Genomic DNA, 19,501 nt, shown 5'->3' with positions numbered 1-19,501 from the left:
CTATCTAATTACCTGCTTCCTAGATACCTTTTTCCGTCACGACCTCCATCCTTCATATAGCCTAGATACCTAGATTATAAAACTGCTTCGCGACATTATACGAATCTTCTAGTCATAATAAGTGGCCGAAGTGTAAGACCGGTACGGCTGGCAGGATGGCGGTGTCGGTTGGGTGGGTCTGACGCCAGGTTTGGAAGTCACCAGCCACACGGCCCCCGTAACGCGGCCCCCGTAGCAAAGTGGTTCGGCCCGCATAGTCATTGCCATTAGGAAATCCGATTTAGCGTGATAGGGGTCGTCAACGGTTTCCACATCATGGACATGTATGTATGTGTATTTCACCCGGAGGATTTCTCCTATAGGGCCTAGACGTAAAAGCTACGGACATTTCAATATATTAATGCGTAACACCTTAAGCCCCACGGGTCAGCATACGCTACACCAACCTCGCCGCTACTCGCTCCGTGATAGGCCTGCTTAAAGGCCAATTTCTCTAAGTATTCAGCGTCCTACCTTCAGCAGCTAAAGCGCGGTCTATCGAAATCCGAAGTCGAATACCTATGTATTAGTATTGTTAAAGGTTAGTGCCATAATCGGTCCTAAGTGGATTCTCACTTCCGCTGCTTAGCCCGAAGGGCCAGACGCTGCCTGCGTCTCATCCCCAGGGTTCCGCGCCCGACAGTTCCGGCTATACGATTCGTGTGGTCTACCGCAGGGCACGCACTTTAGCACTGTCTCCTTGCATTCTCTGTGGTGATGTTCTGCTTTCGCGCATCTGCCACATCTTTGCGGCTTCTTGCATGAAAACGCCTTGTGTCCCATCTCTTGACAGTTGAAGCACTGAATCGGTCCTACGCAGCGTTTAAAAACATTGGTGTAGGCGGACTCTCCCGCAACATCGAACCACACGCCGTCCAGAAGTCTTTGCGCGTCTACGAACATAGTGGGTGAGCCAAAGCGAATCCCAATAAAGTGGGGGCGGGCACGATTACGAAACTCTTACTCTCCACTTTCTCTCCTTGTGGACAATCACTTCGTCCAAGTCGCACTCGACCTCGTTCGTGTTTTGTACCATCACAACAGGGATGTGACGCGGCGACGGTCACTGCGCTTGAGAATGCGCTGCCGGTAACGAGTCGAAGCAGTTCGTTTTATTCTCAGCCGCCGCACTGCAAGGATTGCCTTTGATTCACATATAGTGTAGGGATTTCATGATTTGCCATCTACAGCATTGGTTGGCAGCACGGAACGCGTGCGCCGCAGCCTCTCAATCACGAGCGCCAATGCCAACCCTAACCCGAAATCCAACCCTGATGCCCTATTTTCTGAGCTGATCTAACCCGAAGAGAGTAAAAGGATTAGTCTCCCCTTCAGCTTGTTTAGCCTCCCGTAGTAGAGTTGGTGCATTCAGTAGGTTCCTGGAGTTGTCAGCCGCATCAGCACGCCGCCGGCAATCAGACTCCTCGTCAAGCACGGGTAGGAACTCACACCAAATATCTTTGCAAGTGTAGAACCACATTCTATAAGTGCCTAAGAGTTGTCAGCCGTATCAGCTTGCCGCCAGCAATCCGACTCCTCGTCAGTCACGGGTAGGAACTTACACCTGAATTTTCAGGTCCATCAGGTTTAAGAATACCATGATCAATAAACCATTTTTTCCAAGATTCAGGAAGAAGACGCCGAAGAAGACCGCGTTTAAGACCAATATTTTCAAGACCTTCTGGAAGAGCACCAACAACAGCAGCACCACCTCCTAATCTGGCTCTGAACTTGTTCGGCTTTGCTGCAGGCTTGTTCGGCTCTGCTGCGGGCTCCTGGTTCTTGTTGTCGACTTGGTTCTTGTTTGCCTCTTTGGCCTCTTTGGTCTCTTTGGCCTCTCCTTTTTTCTTTCCCCGTTCCTCGTCGTTCGCCTTCTTCGGTTCATCTTCAACGCCGCAGAGATCTCTTTTCATTATGGAGCACGGCTTGTTATTTTTCCAAGGGACAACCGCATTCGAATTCGACCTCCATGAAGCCTTAGCGCCCGAGTTCTTGCCGATCTCCCAGACAGCGGATATAGATTCAGGGGGGATGGGACCAGCTACAGCGAACTCCTTGTTACGCATAACCGCAGTGTCTTGTCGAAAATCGGGGATAAAGTGTCCATCAGGGACGTTATTCGGTGCAATGACGTAAATATAACCCGTCGTCGTCTGCTGCCCCGTGCGGCCAAATGCATATGCCGCGGCTTGTTGACTAGACCGTGAAACTGCTACAAACCCTGAGCCAGGACGAAAATTGAGATGTTCCCCAAGATCCATGTTATTTCCTTGAGGCTGGAAACCTTGACTGAATATCACTTCAGGAGTTCGAGGATCGCCACGGAAGAACCACCCAGTCTTGCTGAAACCTTCCCCAGTCCTGGATGCAGCTTCTGAGGCTGTGATAACTGGAAATTTGGGATCTGGTCCGACGCGGCGCTGGAGAGAGTTTTTAGGTGTCGGCGAGTCAACCTCGCCTTGCGGGACAGCGGAGTTGCTAATGATCCCAGGAATAGTCCAGCCTATGGTCCCCGGGTCTATTTCAGTGGTGCTGCGGATTTCCAGAGGCACCGCAATGGCAAAGCCTGTAAACAATGCTAGTACCTTCGGGGGCTTCATGACTTTTCCAGTTGTGCAGTTGTGACTGTTAATATGAGTTATATTTGGCGTTTTTGAACCGTAGCCGGTTGAATCAGAAAATATACAACTGCGGGACTTACTGAAGACATCGGCAACAAGCTGCGAGGGAGATGAGGCACTGAGGCCGTGATATAATATTTATAAGAAAGGGCATTCAGATGACTCTTTCAACAATGCCCATGACTCGGCCAGGTGGCTGTACGGCAAGAGTGACGGCCCAGCCTAGATCTAAAAACTTATTACGTCGTCGCCATCGAGTCGTGCACTCTGGGTACTGGTCCATGACACCCCGGACCTTAGCACGTGCGCATGCGGCGATAATCGGTCCGAACTTTATCATGGGCGGGGTCACATGAGGCGAAGCCAGGAATGGAGGCGGGTCAGCATCGTAGGACAGCCCGTTTAGTGATTCATGCGAGAAGGGACCCACTTTTCTCGCGAAGGAGAGATCAAAAGTGGGTCTCAGCAAGCTGAGAGCGCGGGCGGAAGGATAGGGGCAGGCACAATTGAGTCCTAACGATGATGCATGTTTTCTATCTATCTGTGCGACATTGAGGGGGTATTTATACGAATAGATACCAATCTGGGACCCGTGGAGGGCCTGACTCAGGGCCAATTCCTATGTATCCCGATTAGGGCAATGTTCCTCTACTATATCGATACCTGTTAATAGACTGTTATTCTAGTACTCATGAGGCAGGGGCAGCACAAGAAAGGATAAAGATGCATGATCTAGCTAGAAAGAATCGGCCACAGGGCCCTATTTATGCCGTAGTCAGAGGGGCCCTCAGGTGACTTACATAGGCACCAAACTGACCCCATACGTGAGGTCTTTATGGGTCCCCGATACATGGCCTCATAATGATCCTTCAGGTGGCCTTCCCTTAATCCTTTAGGTGACCTACTAACAGCGGTGCCTATACTAGCCGACAATACCTGACTCAAGGGCGGCCAATACATAGGCGCCCGGGCGCCTAAATAAAATTGCGCGCCCGGGCGCGCTACTAAGAACCGTAGATATTATTGGCCCATAAAACAGTAAACTTATAGGCATATTCCTAGGTCTATAGTTTATATTAGAGAGCTATAAAGTATAAATTATCTACGGTTTAACTATAATATACTATTCTACTAAGCCGGCGGTCGAATATAAGGCTTTTTGCTCTCTACTATCCCTTTTAACGCTCTTTTATATATCTTTTACGCCTCTTCTCTTATTTACTAGTAGATTATCTCCTATCTCTTTAACTACTTAGGTTTTAATATGTTTATCCTCCGCTATACTTTAATCTAAATATACTATTATCTCTTCTTTTATCTATTCTTTTAATCCTATTAAGCTAATATAGCGCTTAGATATCTATTTATAGTTTAAATACTACTTATAACTCTACTTATTATACCTAAGTAAGAGCCCTATTACCCTATAATACTATTAATTAGTCGTAATATTACTAGTAGGCTATACTATATACTACGCGCTCCTTATAGTAACGTATCTTTTATATATAGCTTATAGCGAGTTATACCTTAGTAGTAAATCGAGAGGGGGCTCCTATAAATAGTATAGCTCTCCTTTAATAGAGCTTAGTATAGTTCTAATTAGACTATCTAAGATAATAGGAGAGTAAAGAGTTATAAGGGACTCTTATATAGTAGGTAAGACTAAGGGCGGTATAGATAGGGTTAGTTTAGTAGCGGGAGAGCGCTAAATAGCTTTTATAAGAGGATCTAGTATAGCCCTAAGTAATAATACTCCTTAAACCGCTAGAATACTTAGGGGAGGATTAGTAAAAGCTAGAACGGTAACTAATACTATATCTAGCTATAGGACTAGCTTTACTAGTACTGCCTTTATAAGTAACTCTTAGAACCTTAGAAAGTATACTCTTAAGGACCTTATATAACTAACTTAATAATATCTACTATATATATAAGGAGCTTTCTTACTAAACTAGATAATTTTAAATCTATAGGGTTCTTATTTAATACTCGTTTTAAACTAGCTAGTTATCTAAGAACCTTACTTTAAGACTTAACGTAGTTTAAGTATAGGTTATTACCGATCTATACCCTATCTTAGGTTCTAGTAAGGATAAAAATACTTAAGTAAAAGGCACTACTTTATATCCTTAAGTTTCTTTAAGGTATAAGAGTATAGTAGTCTATATAAGGAAGTAAAAGATTAACTATAAGGAGATTTTAAAGGCGCTAAAAGTAACTACTATTACTCTTATACTTTATATAAGGCTTAGTATAATACCTAACTATATATAGCCTTAAATATTCCTCTCGAAATATTTAAAGGTATCTATATCTACTAAGATACTTATATATAATTTAGCTCCTTTAGTTAGTTAGTAATTATATACTATATAGCCTACTAAGAGTTAAAAAGGTCGAATATAAATATCTTAATATATAATTTAATTAATAAGTAAATTCCTTTAGCCTTAAGGAGTAAATATTAGCCTTAAATTATAGTATAAGCTTTAGCGAACTACCTTAAGGTAGCTATATTACTAAAATATAAGTGCCTATCTACCTATACTTTTATAATTCTCTCTTTATATAGCTCTAGCTAGTATAGCTTAATATACTTAACCGCTTAAGGGTAGCTTTTAGTATACTTAACCTTAAATTTAGCTAACCGCTCTTTATATACCGCTTTAGTTAGCGAATCTATAATTAAGTGCTAAAATCGGTAGAATTTATTCTATATATCTTTTACTTAACCGCTTAGTTAGCTACTCTTTTATATAAAGTTAAGTTAATAGTACTATAGAGCTACCTTATTAATATACTAAAGGTAAAGTAATACTTTAAAGGTAGGAAACTAAGTTATAGTTATATTTATTATAATAAGGTATTAGTTAGTTAAGACTATAGAAAGAAGCTTATACTAGTAGAGTAATTTAAGGTAATAAAGTATCTATAAATAGTTTACTTTTAATTTACTAGAAAGAAATATAAATATAATATAGAACGAACGCTAATAAGAATTAACTCTAACTATATCGAGGAGCAGCTTAGCGTGCTTATTTATCTTATAGGTATAGTCTAGTAATAAGATATCTAGGTTATATTAAAGGTAGGTAATAGAGTCTAAATAAGTAAAAAAGATAGCTATAAGCTAATAGTTTAAATCTAGTTAAACTTAATACTAGAAACCCTCTTTATATAATTAATTAATAAGCGCTTATATACTACTTTAGCCTTTATATAGATCTCTCTTAGTTACTATAATTTAGTTATAGACGTCCTACTAAGTTATAAGGGTATTAGGATTATTATAAAAGTAAGTTCTAATATCTTAAAGAGTAGTATTAGTAATTATTAGATTTAATATAATTATAATATCTCTCTTATTAAGCTAGTAATACGCTAAGTAAATAGATATATCTAAACTTAATAGATAATTATACTAAGTATAGTCTTTATTTAGTTAATAGCTAAGGACCTAAGTACTTTTATTTAATAACTATTTAGCTAGTAATAAGAACTTATATCTAGCTCTCTAGCTATAAGTATAGCGTTTTTATTTAATAAATATACTAAGTAGTAGCTTATTTTAATTATATATAAATATAATTTTAACCTAACTATTAAAGGTCTTTATAGATTTTCCTATCGTAAATATATATCTTTATAGTTTCGCCTAAGAATTAATAGCGCTAAGTAGAGATTTATATAATTTATATATACCCTTTAGAGAGAGGGTATTATCGCTAAATATCGTCGGTCCCGTTAAATTTATTCTCTTAGACTTAACGTATTATATCGCGGTTTAGGGTATAGTTATAGAGCGCGTAAATAGAGGTCGATACGTGTGTTTATGGGCCAATAATAGTCTGCGGTTCTTAGTGGCGCGCCCGGGCGCGCAATTTTATTTAGGCGCCCGGGCGCCCATGTATTGGCCGCCGAGCGAGCGGCCGGTTTATTGCTGTTGTAAGTTGACAATGTGCATCGCGGCATCTTCGCTACACCTGTGGGCCTTCGCCACCTTGCGAATCTCCTTAATGACCTCGAGTCGTAACGAATACCATTGCAATTCGGGTTGCCGGCCGGCGCGCCACCGGCTTCCCCATCTGCTGTCGAGGTCGGCAATGGCGGGCGCCCCGGAGGCCAACCGTCCACTCGCTCCAGAGCGCCTCGACTGTTTTCAGTGTTCACTGCTCGGCACATGTGATGCCGTGGCGGCGGCTCTGGCTTGACCATGATCATGTCCGTCGCTGTCGGGCTCGTGTCTCGGCTGTCGACGATGCTCGACTGGGCCGAAACGAATCGGCTTCCCTCTCCTCGCCCTCCCTGTCCAACGACGTCGACCACGGCCGCGGCCGCGGTGGCCGTGGTGGCCATCGCCGCCTTAACTTGGAAATTGAAGCCGTTCGAAAAGAGTGACGACTGTGCTACCGTAAGACGTTCTTCGGTGGCTCGGAGCTGATCCGTCAGATCTGCTTTAAGCTAGACTGTCCTGGCTTCATGCCGCGCGTCGATAGATTCAAGGTAGTCTGCGAGGACCGGCATCACTTGGATCAGGACGGCCAGCTGGTTCTGCCGCTCCTCTTCGAGGATGAAGTCCGATAGCTGCTGCGCGAATGGCGCGTAGGCCGGGTGCCGAAAGACTGGGTGGTTCCAAACGGGGCTGCCGGGGTATTTCTTTAAGACAACCTCCCGCAGATAGAAAGGAAGGTTCGTCGAGCCCATCGCCGCCAGGTCGTTCTCCTGCTCGATTCCCGGGCCGAAACGGCCTCGCCAACGGTCTAGCCCGGGCCAGATCATCGAAAGGAGGACCTCCGGCGGCGCCACCCCGGCTCGGCGTATCTCGAAGTATCCGATCTGCGGCGGGTGGCCGGCCATCGTGCGCATGAACTTACGAGGTAACGAGTTCAGGTAACAGCCGACCATCTGCTCCTGATTCCAACGACCGGCCCGACGGATCTGGTCCTCACTTATCCCCTTCAGTTCCGCCGTCCTCGCTCCCGAGCTACGGCCGACGTGCGTCTTCTTCTGCGACGTGATCCCGGCGAAGGAAAAGGGTTTAATAACCTAGTCGCGCTGTGAGTTGTACGAGAAGGCCGCCGTCCGGCCGGCGCCGTTACCCGTACCACGAAGACCGCCGGCTAAAATCGGGAAACGGCTCACTACCGAGATCCCAACGATACAGGAGGTAAAACGAGAGGCCACCCAAGATGCAGATAAGCGGGTTCCTATTCCGATACGCGCCGGCAGTCTCGAGGCGCCCGTGCTGGTTCTGCTTGCCGGCCCGTGTCGTAAAGATAAGCGGCATGCACCGGGTCGAACCCTCACCGGCAAACTCGAACGTGAAGAGGTCCGAGATCTCTGCGGCCCGACGGTCGCCGCCGCGGGTGAGGAGGTAATGACCGAATATCAGCCGCCATCGACAGAGTCGAGATTACCTAAAGTTGTCGAGAAGAAGGTCCGAACGAGTTGAGGTCTCTAGGTCTCTCTAGGTAATACAGCTTGAAACCAGGTAAGAAGGGAAGTCTGCAGACTGTTCTTTCTTCTTCCTAGACCACTGAGGGGTCCGGAGGATCTCCTATTCGAACGGGGACCTTTTGAGGAGTCCGGCATAACTATTACTGGCTCGGGGACCTCGAGAGACTGAACTATCTATCTAATAGCTAGAAGAGCTATTTGATCGGGGAGATAGAGCTGATGTTGCTGACGTAGATGACTTACGTGGCCTTTAGTAAGTGGCAAGAAGTGCCCTCTTTCTAATAGAATGTATACTATACCTAAAAACGGGATATTAATTTAGGAGAAGCTTAGAGGGATATAAAAGGGGCTGTTTAGACGGGAAAAGGGCAACCGGGGGCAGAGCAAAAAACACATAAATCAAACGGACTATCAGATCATCTAAGAATCTACTACGAAAAGTCCCTCTATTTACTTTTATGCCCACTGTTAGAGGGAACAGACTGACGGTCTAGTCCGCACACGTATAAAACTCCGGTGAAAGAGGCAGGTTAGACATAGGGACTTGAGTCAGGGCGGCCAATACATGGGCGCCCGGGCGCCTAAATAAAATTACGCGCCTAGGCGCGCTACTAAGAACCGCAGACTATTATTGGCCTATAAATATATATATCGACTTCTATTTACGCGCTCTATAACTATACCCTAAACCGCGATATAATATATTAAGTCTAAGAGAATAAATTTAATAGGACTAACGATATTTAGCGATAATACCCTCCCTTTAAAGGGTATATATAAATTACGCGAATCTCTACTTAGTGCTATTAATTCTTAGGTAAAACTATAAGGATATATATTTATAATAGGAAAATCTATAAAAACCTTTAATAGTTAGGTTAAAATTATATTTATATATAATTAAAATAAGCTACCGCTTAGTATATTTATCGAATAAAAACGCTATACTTATAGCTAAAAAGCTAGATATAAGTTCTTATTATTAGTTAAATAGTTATTAAATAGAAGTACTTAGGTCTTTAGCTATTAACTAAATAAGGACTATATTTAATATAATTATTTACTAAGTTTAGATATATCTATTTACTTAGCGTATTATTAGCTTAATAAAAGAGATACTATAATTATATTAAATCTAATAACTATTAGTACTACTTTTTAAGATATTAGAACTTACCTTTATAATAATTCTAATACCCTTATAATTTAGTAGGATATCTATAACTAAATTATAGTAACTAAGAGAGATCTATATAAAGGCTAAAGTAGTATATAAGCGCTTATTAATTAATTATATTAAGAGGGTTTCTAATATTAAGTTTAACTAGATTTAGACTATTAGCTTATAGCTATCTTTTTCGCCTATCTAGACTCTATTACCTACCTTTAATATAACCTAGACGTCTTATTACTAGACTATACCTATAGGACGAATAAGTACGCTAAGCCGCTCCTTAATATAGTTAAAGTTAATTTTTATTAGCGTTTATTCTATATTATATTTATATTTCTCTTTAGTAAATTAAAAGTAGACTATTTATAGATACTTTATTACCTTAAATTACTTTACTAATATAAGCTTCTTTCTATATTCTTAACTAACTAATACCTCGCTATAATAAATATAGCTATAACTTAGTTTCCTACCTTTAAAGTACTACTTTACCTTTAGTATATTAATAAGGTAGCTCTATAGTACTATTAACCTAACTTTATATAAAAGAGTAGCTAACTAAGCGGTTAAGTAAAAGATATATAAAATAAATTCTACCGATTTTAGCACTTAATTATAGATTCGCTAACTAAAGCGGTATATAAAGAGTAGTTAGCTAAATTTAAGGTTAAGTATACTAAAAGCTACCCTTAAGCGGTTAGGTATATTAAGCTATATTAGCTAGAGCTATATAAGGAGAGAATTATAAAAGTATAAGTAGATAGGTACTTATATTTTAGTAATATAGCTACCTTAAGGTAGTTCGCTAAAGCTTATACTATAATTTAAGGCTAATATTTACTCCTTAAGGCTAAAGGAATTTACTTATTAATTAAATTATATATTAAGATATTTATATTCGACCTCTTTAACTCTTAGTAGGCTATATAGTATATAATTACTAACTAACTAAAGGAGCTAAATTATATATAAGTATCTTAGTAGATATAGATACCTTTAAATATCTCTAAAGGAATATTTAAGGCTATATATAGTTAGGTATTATACTAAGCCCTATATAAAGTATAAGAGTAACGGTAGTTACTTTCGGCGCCTTTAAAATCTCCTTATAGTTAATCTTTTACTTTCTTATATAGACTATTATACTCTTATACCTTAAAGAAACTTAAGGATATAAAGTAGTGCCTTTTACTTAAGTATTTTTATCCCTACTATAACCTAAGATAGGGTATAGATTAGCTATAACCTATACTTAAACTATATTAAGTCCTAAAGTAAGGTTCTTAAATAACTAGCTAGTCTAGAATAAGTATTAAACGAGAACCCTATAGATTTAAAATTATTTAGTTTAGTAAGAAAGCTCCTTATATATATAGTAGATATTATTAAGTTAGTTATATAAGGTCCTTAAGAGTATACCTTCTAAGGTTCTAAGAGTTACTTATAAAGGCAGTACTAGTAAAGCTAGTCTTATAGCTAGATATAGTATTAGTTACCGTTCTAGCTTTTACTAATCCTCCCCTAAGTATTCTAGCGGTTTAAGGAGTATTATTACTTAGGGCTATACTAGATCTTCTTATAGAAGCTATTCGGCGCTCTCCCGCTACTAAACTAACCCTATCTATACCGCCCTTAGTCTTACTTACTATATAAGAGTCCCTTATAACTCTCTACTCTCCTATTATCTTAGATAGTCTAGTTAAAACTATATTAAGCTCTATTAAAAGAGAGCTATACCGTTTATAAGAGCCCCCTTTCGATTTACCGCTAAGGTATAACTCGCTATAAGCTATATATAAAAGATATATTACTATAAGGAGCGCGTAGTATATAGTATAGCTTACTAGTAATATTATAATTAATTAATAGTATTATAGGGCGATAGGGCTCTTACTTAAGTATAATAAGTAAAGTTATAAGTAGTATTTAAACTATAAATAGATATCTAAGCGCTATATTAGCTTAATAGGATTAAGAGAATAAATAAAAGAAGAGATAATAGTATATTTAGATTAAAGTATAGCGGAGGATAAATATATTAAAACCTAAGTAGTTAAAGAGATAGGAGATAATCTACTAGTAAATAAGAGAAGAGGCGTAAAAGATATATAAAAGAGCGTTAAAAGGGATAATAGAGAGCAAAAAGCCTTATATTCGACCGCCGGCTTAGTAGAATAGTATATTATAGTTAAACTATAGATAATTTATACTTTATAGCTCTCTAATATAGACTATAGACCTAGGAATATACCTATAAGTTTGCTATTTTATAGGCTAATAATATCTATGGTTCTTAGTAGCGCGCCCGGGCGCGCAATTTTATTTAGGCGCCCGGGCGCCTATATATTAGCCGCCCGCTCGCTCGACTTGTTTTGTAAGCAGCGGCATTTCGGTTGGTCGGTCGGCCGTTAGGCCGACCGTGGATATCCTATTAATCACTCGCAAAGTTAATTTTTTTTCATTAGATGAGCTTTTTGCACCACCGATTTGGGCAGTTTTGCTGGCGGGGAGCTGTGGGATGGTGGCGGTACATAATCGATAAATAGGGCAAGAGGTTCAGCTTGCTAAAGAAGTTTGGTCCGCTTGCTCCGATATCGAGTAACAAAGACGGTAAACGCGTTATAGCAGATGAGCATATTGGGTAAAATGGTCAACTTGGCTGCGGTTTTGTCACGAACGGGGACATATCAATAATATTGTGCAACAATCCACTGGTGGCCGGTATGCCCCACGGGATGAAGACCTTTCGTTCCCAAAGGTATAAAGCGATGGCCCGTTTCCGAGAAAGCCGGAGGAAAGGTACGTCATGCCAATATCGTCAACCTTACAGTCGCCCGTAGAAGGTTGCTTGCTCGTAATCCCATACGCCTCGGTTCGACCCGCCCTTGCCCCTTTACGTCCGACGGAAATTAGAGCAGCATCACAGCGTATGAGCAAATGATTGATCGATGGCCGCCTCTGTGAAATGGCCACGTGCTGTACGGCCGTAATGGTGCCAGATGCGGAGAGACAACGAACAGCTACTATGCCCCACCCCCCTTTGGGTAACACCCCCCTTTAGGTAGCGCAATTAAGAAAACCCTTACTAAAAACCATCAATTTTACTTACACCGATTCTAGCTAGCTTTAAAGATATTTATAAGCCGTTACTTAGAGTAGATAGAGGATTAACTAAATTCTACTTTTTAATAGTTAAATGTTTATATAGGGGTCTATAGCCTATACGTACCTTGCACGCGAAATTATAATCTAGCCCCTTAATCTCCCTCTATCTCCTAACGATAATTCTTCTTATAATTCCTCTACTACCGGGCTAAAATAACCTTAAAGTAGCCTCGACGTGTCTATATAGAGGATAAAATAGTAAATACTATATTAAATATTATAAAAAATAGCTTATTATAGTATCGCGCTGCCTAAAAGTACGATATACCTTAGTAGTCTATTTCTAATAGACTTAAAGGCTAAGTAGCCTTAGCTAATTAAATCTAGCCTTATAATCTCTTAAGTAAGACTTAGGAGGCTCTTTTAGTATCCTAGATCCTTTATTAAGAGTCTCTCGGCTATGCTCCCTCTTATAGCTAGATCCGCGCTTATATTAAAGCTCTTATAAGGCAACTAAACAACGAGTAGATAGTAGGCCGTAATTAGGTCGCTAAATTTATCTATCGCTACCTAGGGATTAAGATTAAGTATAGAAGACGTTAGGAAGCTAATAGATTTAACGCTTTTACGCCTTAAGCGGTTTACTAGTACTTCGATATTAAGGAAAAGGAGTATAGATAGATTAAGCCGGAGAATACTATAAATATTAACGAAGGCGGTATTATATCTAGCTTTAGTAAGTTTTTAACTTACCTTTTATTATTATAACTAATTAAACTCCGTTTTCTAGGTTTAGATAGCCTTATAGTTAGGAGTGCGGACCTAAAACAGAAGGCCCTTTTAAAAGGACTATAGTCCCGTAACTAGACCTCGTTTATTAAAGCTATTACTATAAACGGCCGCGCCCTTACTCCTAGCATTATTTTTAAGGGCAAAGAACTTTAGAAATAGTAGTTCTTAAAGGAATTCGGTAAAATAGCTAACTAGTATTATATAACTTCGCCTAACGGGTAGATAAATAACTATATCGCTATTAAGTAGCTTAAGAGGGTCTATTTACCTTAAACGCGGCTAGCCGATAAGTTAGATACTAGACTAATTATATTAGATAGATATAGAAGCTATATAACGGTGCGTTTTTATATTTATCTACCTAGGAATTACTATTAACCGGAACTAGGATATATAGATAGCTATATGCTTTTTAAATAACGTTTATTGCTATTACCTTCCTGCCTACTACTCTTATAGCCTCTAGCTATTAGATAACGGTATATTTAATTCTATTAAAGCGGTATATCGGAAATAACTTTAGAATTTAACCTACCTAATTAATTCTGCGCCCGTTAATAAGGTTAATTTTATATAGGTATATACTAAAGTACGCGAGGTCAGAATAACCGTAAAGAATATATTGTCTAGCTAGAGGGTTACTAGGAATTAGCTAATCTTACGATATAAGGCATTGCGGCATACAGAAATTTACGTAGATATAATAAAGATATCTCTAAAGTCTACGCTATTTCTAGGTTCTAATAATACGCTAAGAACTAGCCGCTATATTCGAGACATTAGCAAGAATAAGACTCCTAGCACTCGGCGGCGTTTTGCCGTTATAGCTAAAGGCTTTAAAGCTTAAGAATAGACGCTTGCCGAATATAGTACTAGAATTGCGAAGCTAGAGGAAGAAGTAGCTCGGTTGCAGAGAGGCAAGAAGAGGAAAGTAATTCCGAACCCGAATAGGCGGTTTATAACTCTTAGTAAAGCTTTAGCAGCTAAGGAAGCTATTCCCTAAATTAGAAGCTAAGAAATACTCGTTATAGGGAATTCTGATACTAAGGTCTTAGAAGTGGAGATAGCGTTAGTGATCGTGGTTAAGGGAGCACCTAAGTCACTTCCTGTCACCACTAGGTCCGGGAGAGTAGTAAAAAAGCGCCGGAATTAATAGGAGCGTTTATTTCTTTATAAAATGATATAATTTTTGTATTTATTATTCTAAGTTCTGATTATATTGCATATAGTTCAAATATTAGACTTTTAGTGGGGATCTTTTCAAATGCGCTACCCAAAGGGGGGTGTTACCCAAAGGGGGGTGGGGCATGGTACCAGTCTTTTGGCTGCGTCGGACTGTTGACAAGGACTTGATGAGAGTAAGTTAAAGAAGCAACTAAAGACGGACGACAAGCATCGACTGCTTCACATCTCTACCGGGGGACGCCTTGATGAGAATGGTAAAAAGGTAAGCCAGGCCACGTCTCAACACTTCTTTGGGGATTCGGGGGACCGCGCCGTCCATTCCTTCATCAGAATCTTGCCCCGGCCCTTAGAAAAACTGAGGAACTGGAGCACAGCTATGGACTGTTTCCGCTCATGGCCACTAGGGAGGAAGACCTCAAAAGTCCTGACCAAGCGAGGGAGAGATCTCAGAGACATGGGAAAGGGGTGAGAGCCAGGGGAAAGGTTAGGGGCCGAAGAAGCGTGTGCATTATATGGCTTGCGCCCTCTGGTAGTGACAAATTCAACCTAGCCGACTGCAATCCGCTTTAGAACGACCTCCTCCGTCTCCCATCCGATTAATTCCTACTGAAACGGATGTCAGACCAGCTGCGTGGAAGTGCTAGTCAAGTTGAATTGGCTGGTTACGCACTGTGGTTTCAGCAAGAACGAAGACGCTCTAGCTATGAGTCAACTTTGCCATTACCGCCCTTTTCGCACCCTTTGTCGATCTTTCTCAGGGTTTGTATAATCTGAACGCCCACCGATTTACTCTTGCCATCATCCACCTGCCTCGTCCAGAACGTGTTCCCGTCTGTCATCAAAATAGACCTAATGCGCTCCGTTTTCTTTCGCCCGAGTCCAAGAATCTCGCTCTTATTAGCCTCCAGCTTGGCCAAATACTTCTTCCTCTTCACGAAGTCTGCATCGCTCTCTTTACAGACCTGTTTCGGCCCAATTCTCTGCATAGCAGACTGCACCACGGCCCTCATGGCCAAGGAGATGTGCTCGCTAATGATGATCGTGATTAGTAGTTTCCACCAGCTACTTCCGTTCGAAGTCCAACCCCCCGGTGCATCAGGCCCGAATAAATACGCAATCGCCGCAGTAGAGATACTCCCAAGCCAAGTCAGGAACCACAGATTCTGCGCCCAAGGGCCGATACCATCTGTCCGTAATGGCGCAGGTCGCTGATGCTCGATGCATATCTTGAGAAAGTCAGAGCGTAACTCGATCCAGTTATTAATTAGGAGCCCAATCGGCACCAGCGGCCAGACGGGACTAAAGAGGGCGAGGTATCCAAATTGGAGAACTATCTGTGAGATGTCGGCCTGCACGTCGTACGGAGGGAGAGAAGCCTGACAGCGGGCGGCAGACAAAAAAGCCTGCTCCTCGGGGGGGTCCTGGACGACGCGCTCTATGGGAACGGCGGCGGACTGCGAGACACGATAGTTGCGATACCAGGAGCGGATATATTGTTTGACAAAAGGGATAATGAACTTTTCGCCAAAGTGTGTGATTTGGCCAGTAATAGTAAGCGTAATGACTTCGCGCTGTAATCGGTTTTTGTCGCTGTGGAAGGGGTTTTTAACAAATCGGGCAGTATCTCCTTGTATGTAATGCAAGAAGCTTTTCAGTCGTGGGACAAAGAGGCTTCCAAATGGAAAGTAGACAAAGGCAGTGAGGAAAATAGGGAGATATAGAGTGGTGAAGTTTAGCATGAACACTTTCTGCGCCAGCGACTGCTCGTGGGAATCCGCGGTTCTATGATTTTCGAATCCAGTGAGGGCTGTAGCAGTGCGCTCGAGGAACTGGCTGACACATGGCATTATTATAGCCAGAAGCGTAGGTGGGAGGTATTCCTGCTAAGCTGTAAGCCTTATATCTATAACGTAGGAACTGATTGTCAGTTCAGAACATACCAGATACGATTTATACTGTCCATCGTATACCTCGGAGATAAGAACCTCAATAGCAAGTGCCATAGCAATCAAAGCCCCCAAAACTAATGTAGCAAGTAACATAAAAGGGATTTGCACCAGCCGTCTAACGATTTGTTTCCACTCAGGATAGTAGTGCCTCAGTCGCCCTGCATTGTCCATGACGGACTTCTCGAAGATAAAGGGAGGCCGATCGGTCTTGAGACTACCGACCCCTTTGACGTCCCATCGAATGCTCAGATCGGTCTCCTTTAGCTTCCAGTATTCAATGAAAACTATACACCATAACCCAGTTAGAATCGTATAAAACCAAGAATACAGCGGCAGAAATGCCCATGCTAACAAGCCCGAAAAAGCCGGGAAGAAGAGGAAGAGAATATATGTTTGGTTAAATGCGAAGTAAAACGCTGCCTATATTTATGGTCAGAGCATTCAGTCAGTGTATGGCTAGACTACTAACCTTTGAGCCGAACAAGTCCCGAATCAAGTCAAAGTCCTCGTCTCTAAGGACTGGTTTCTTGCCGAGACGTCTAAGCAATGATCCGCTGGCCCGAGGATTATGAAGTGGAAAGTACGACGTCACGTTTCTGAAAAGTCCATATCCTGGTGTGATGCCAGCGCCGCCCATTTCTCTGGGCCAGCTCAACAAATGATACATAGACAGAAGGTCTTCCGCCTCATATCTAGCATCAACAGTGGAATGGCTTCCGCTGTCTGGATGTACAGCAGTGACGCCGTAGAGCCAGTCTCTCACTCTAATGAAGGCATATTTTTGTCAGTGAAAAGGTTGACAATAAAACGAGTACCGGGCATTGTACTCACCTTGATTTATACACAGCATTACTGAGAATCTCTCGTGGGGCTCTGACGAAGACCAAGAGGGACTCGTCATGTCCAGCTCTCACCTCGGTGTGGAGCCCAACTGCCTCGAGATCTTCCAAGAGGGCGACAAAATCCTGAATTGCCGTGTCGTAGTCTAAGTCACTTCGAGTTAGCTGGGTTTCTAAGTGGCTTCGAAAATGCATCGTGGTAGCTTACCGACGTCATGAAATCCGTAATTTATCACATACTTGTCGTTATACGTCAGATTCTGCAACGCAGAAGCGAGCTGCGGGGGAACAAGTTCTCTCTGCGCCGCGGCAGAGAGGACTTTCCACAATGTTTGATTCCTAGTTTTCAGGGTCATTACTGCCTCAAGAGCCATGGAGTTAAGGCTGCGAAACCGCCTCATAAAATTCGTGACATAGTCGTCCTTCTCTTGAGCCAGATGTTCTGGCACGGGCAGATCCGAAAGGCCTGCCGCAATCTGTCGCTCGGACGAAGATGGCTGGCTTCTCTTGGCCAACGAGGGCGGATGTGGCCCGATTGGCAGGCTTTTGAGATGGATTGGCTTCTTCGGCGCTGCTGGCTTGCTGCGAGTTGGCCTCGTCGAAATCACCGACTGTGTCGTTGATGCCCCACTGTCCTTTTCCACCAGACCCCCTGTTTGTCCGGCTTCCGCTCCGGACCTTACCTTGAACTTAGACACGTATGTCGATTTACGCGGTATCGCAGGTCGCGGCTTGTCCATGTCTGGTCTGCTGGCTGTTGTTGCTGCATTCGTGTATTTTCTGTGTCCTTCTGCAGCTCTCGGGACGTTGGACGTGCGCTGCACTTCGTCCATCATACTCTGGACCTGGCTCTGAATGCCGGCCGACCATAGGGCAATCCCTACCTTGGGTTTCGGAACGTGTGGTGGGCTTCCGCCACTGGCCACTCGCCGCTTGTACTCCACTTGAGCGGCAGCGACTCGCCCTAGCTCCTCTTGAAGCTGATGCTGTTCAAGCTGCCGCATCCTGTCTGGAGTTCGCCCGACCTTGAGAAAATTGCCGGACGACATTGTTCAACTTGCCCGACAGACAATGAGGGAATGACATTGGAAGCAGTATTGGAGGGACTGATTGGAGCGGTAACTTCTGATCGGAGGAAGTGAGATGCTCTTAAACCGTAGACTACAACGACACCACAAGGGGGCGGAGCAATGCCTAGGAATTTGTTGACGCTGGTCCGTGGGTCAAGACAGTATTGTACAGCCCCCCATTTGTCTCACCGGAGTGACGCGTAGCATGCCTCTCAGATTGAGACCCGGCTTCGAATCGAGATTGCACCATCTTGGACAACCTGTCCCTTGTTCCTTGGGTGAGTTGCACAGATATAGTATTCTGTCGTAAATGTCGAATTTTCGGCCTACGCGCCAAATTTCGTTGTAAACCTCTCTCTACTGATTCCTGTTAGTAATAGACTTGAAAATAGAGAAGAGTAGTGGGCAGTGATCTTGTTGGACTGGACTGGACTGGATTTCGAGGTCGAATCCAGTCCAGTCCAATGCACAGCGCTGGGGACTCCAGAACCGCCAATGCAAATCCAAGTGTAGGGACCTGTGTGCCTTGATGGCATCGCGAAGCGCCCCTAGAAGCTCCGATTTCGTTTCGTACTTGTGGATCGCCCGGCTAGCTGGGGAGATCACTAGACATCGAAAGACTCGATTATCATACGGTCCGTTGTTGGGAGCGAGAAGACTCGTTCCTTAGGCTCCTTCCACATCGTACGTAACCTCGTTTTATCTTTGGCTCGACCTTTGACTATTAGATCTTAATCGCTTAAACGGGTTCTAACCGATATCAACTAACTTACGCTTTCTTAACGGCCTATTAGCGACGCTTAAGCTATAAAGCTCGCTAAATGACCGAGAAAGGGCACTGGGAGGCTGAGACCGGGAGAATGACTGCGAAAAAGTCGACGTAGTGCGTAGAAGGCCTTAGAAGGAGTAAGGCTTCGTAAATATTAAGACCTAATCGCATCTTATTAATGCTAGTTATGCGACGATGGCCGATTAACTTAGTAATGCCCTCGACTCCTCTCTAATAGGCTAATTTAAGAAGGTCTGCCTCTGGCTTTCGCCTATCGGACGTCTACGAGAACTTAACGATATAACTGCAATCCTCGGAGCCCGGAGGCTTCGTGAGATAGCAAGACGTCCTACGGCAAACGACTGCCCGTTAACGGGTGAAAGGCTACGACTCTAACCGCAGCCTCTTCCTGCCTAAAGTCCCGTTATAGTCAACGTATATTAAGCGACTATTGCTATCTATCTCTATAAATATATCTAACCCTAGTTCTTCGTTATC

At 42.6% G+C, this 19,501-nt stretch overlaps 3 protein-coding genes across 3 annotated transcripts; all 3 read right to left on the bottom strand.

Annotated features, from left to right (window-relative positions):
* Nucleotides 1-624: 624 nt before the first annotated feature.
* HRG_02005 (uncharacterized protein) lies at nucleotides 625-2,639 on the bottom strand (the record flags this gene model as incomplete). The annotated part of the gene is made up of 2 exons (XM_044860476.1): nucleotides 625-932; nucleotides 1,751-2,639. The coding sequence occupies 2 exons, from the start codon at nucleotides 2,637-2,639 to the stop codon at nucleotides 625-627; spliced, it is 1,197 nt and encodes a 398-aa protein (XP_044724109.1).
* A 4,485-nt stretch (nucleotides 2,640-7,124) lies between these two features.
* On the bottom strand, nucleotides 7,125-7,529 carry HRG_02004 (centromere DNA-binding protein complex CBF3 subunit; the record flags this gene model as incomplete). Its single annotated transcript, XM_044860475.1, has 1 exon — nucleotides 7,125-7,529. The coding sequence occupies one exon, from the start codon at nucleotides 7,527-7,529 to the stop codon at nucleotides 7,125-7,127; it is 405 nt and encodes a 134-aa protein (XP_044724108.1).
* A 7,548-nt stretch (nucleotides 7,530-15,077) lies between these two features.
* On the bottom strand, nucleotides 15,078-17,520 carry HRG_02003 (calcium-activated chloride channel domain-containing protein; the record flags this gene model as incomplete). The annotated part of the gene is made up of 7 exons (XM_044860474.1): nucleotides 15,078-15,438; nucleotides 15,490-16,256; nucleotides 16,317-16,440; nucleotides 16,504-16,745; nucleotides 16,795-17,089; nucleotides 17,157-17,310; nucleotides 17,373-17,520. The coding sequence occupies 7 exons, from the start codon at nucleotides 17,518-17,520 to the stop codon at nucleotides 15,078-15,080; spliced, it is 2,091 nt and encodes a 696-aa protein (XP_044724107.1).
* Nucleotides 17,521-19,501: the final 1,981 nt, after the last annotated feature.

This window comes from Hirsutella rhossiliensis, assembly GCF_020360975.1.
Source record: "Hirsutella rhossiliensis strain HR02 chromosome Unknown scaffold00002, whole genome shotgun sequence".
Taxonomy (NCBI): Eukaryota; Fungi; Ascomycota; class Sordariomycetes; order Hypocreales; family Ophiocordycipitaceae; genus Hirsutella; species Hirsutella rhossiliensis.
The sequence above is the reverse complement of the archived record's forward strand: the minus strand, read 5'-3'. Positions and strand labels throughout refer to the sequence as shown.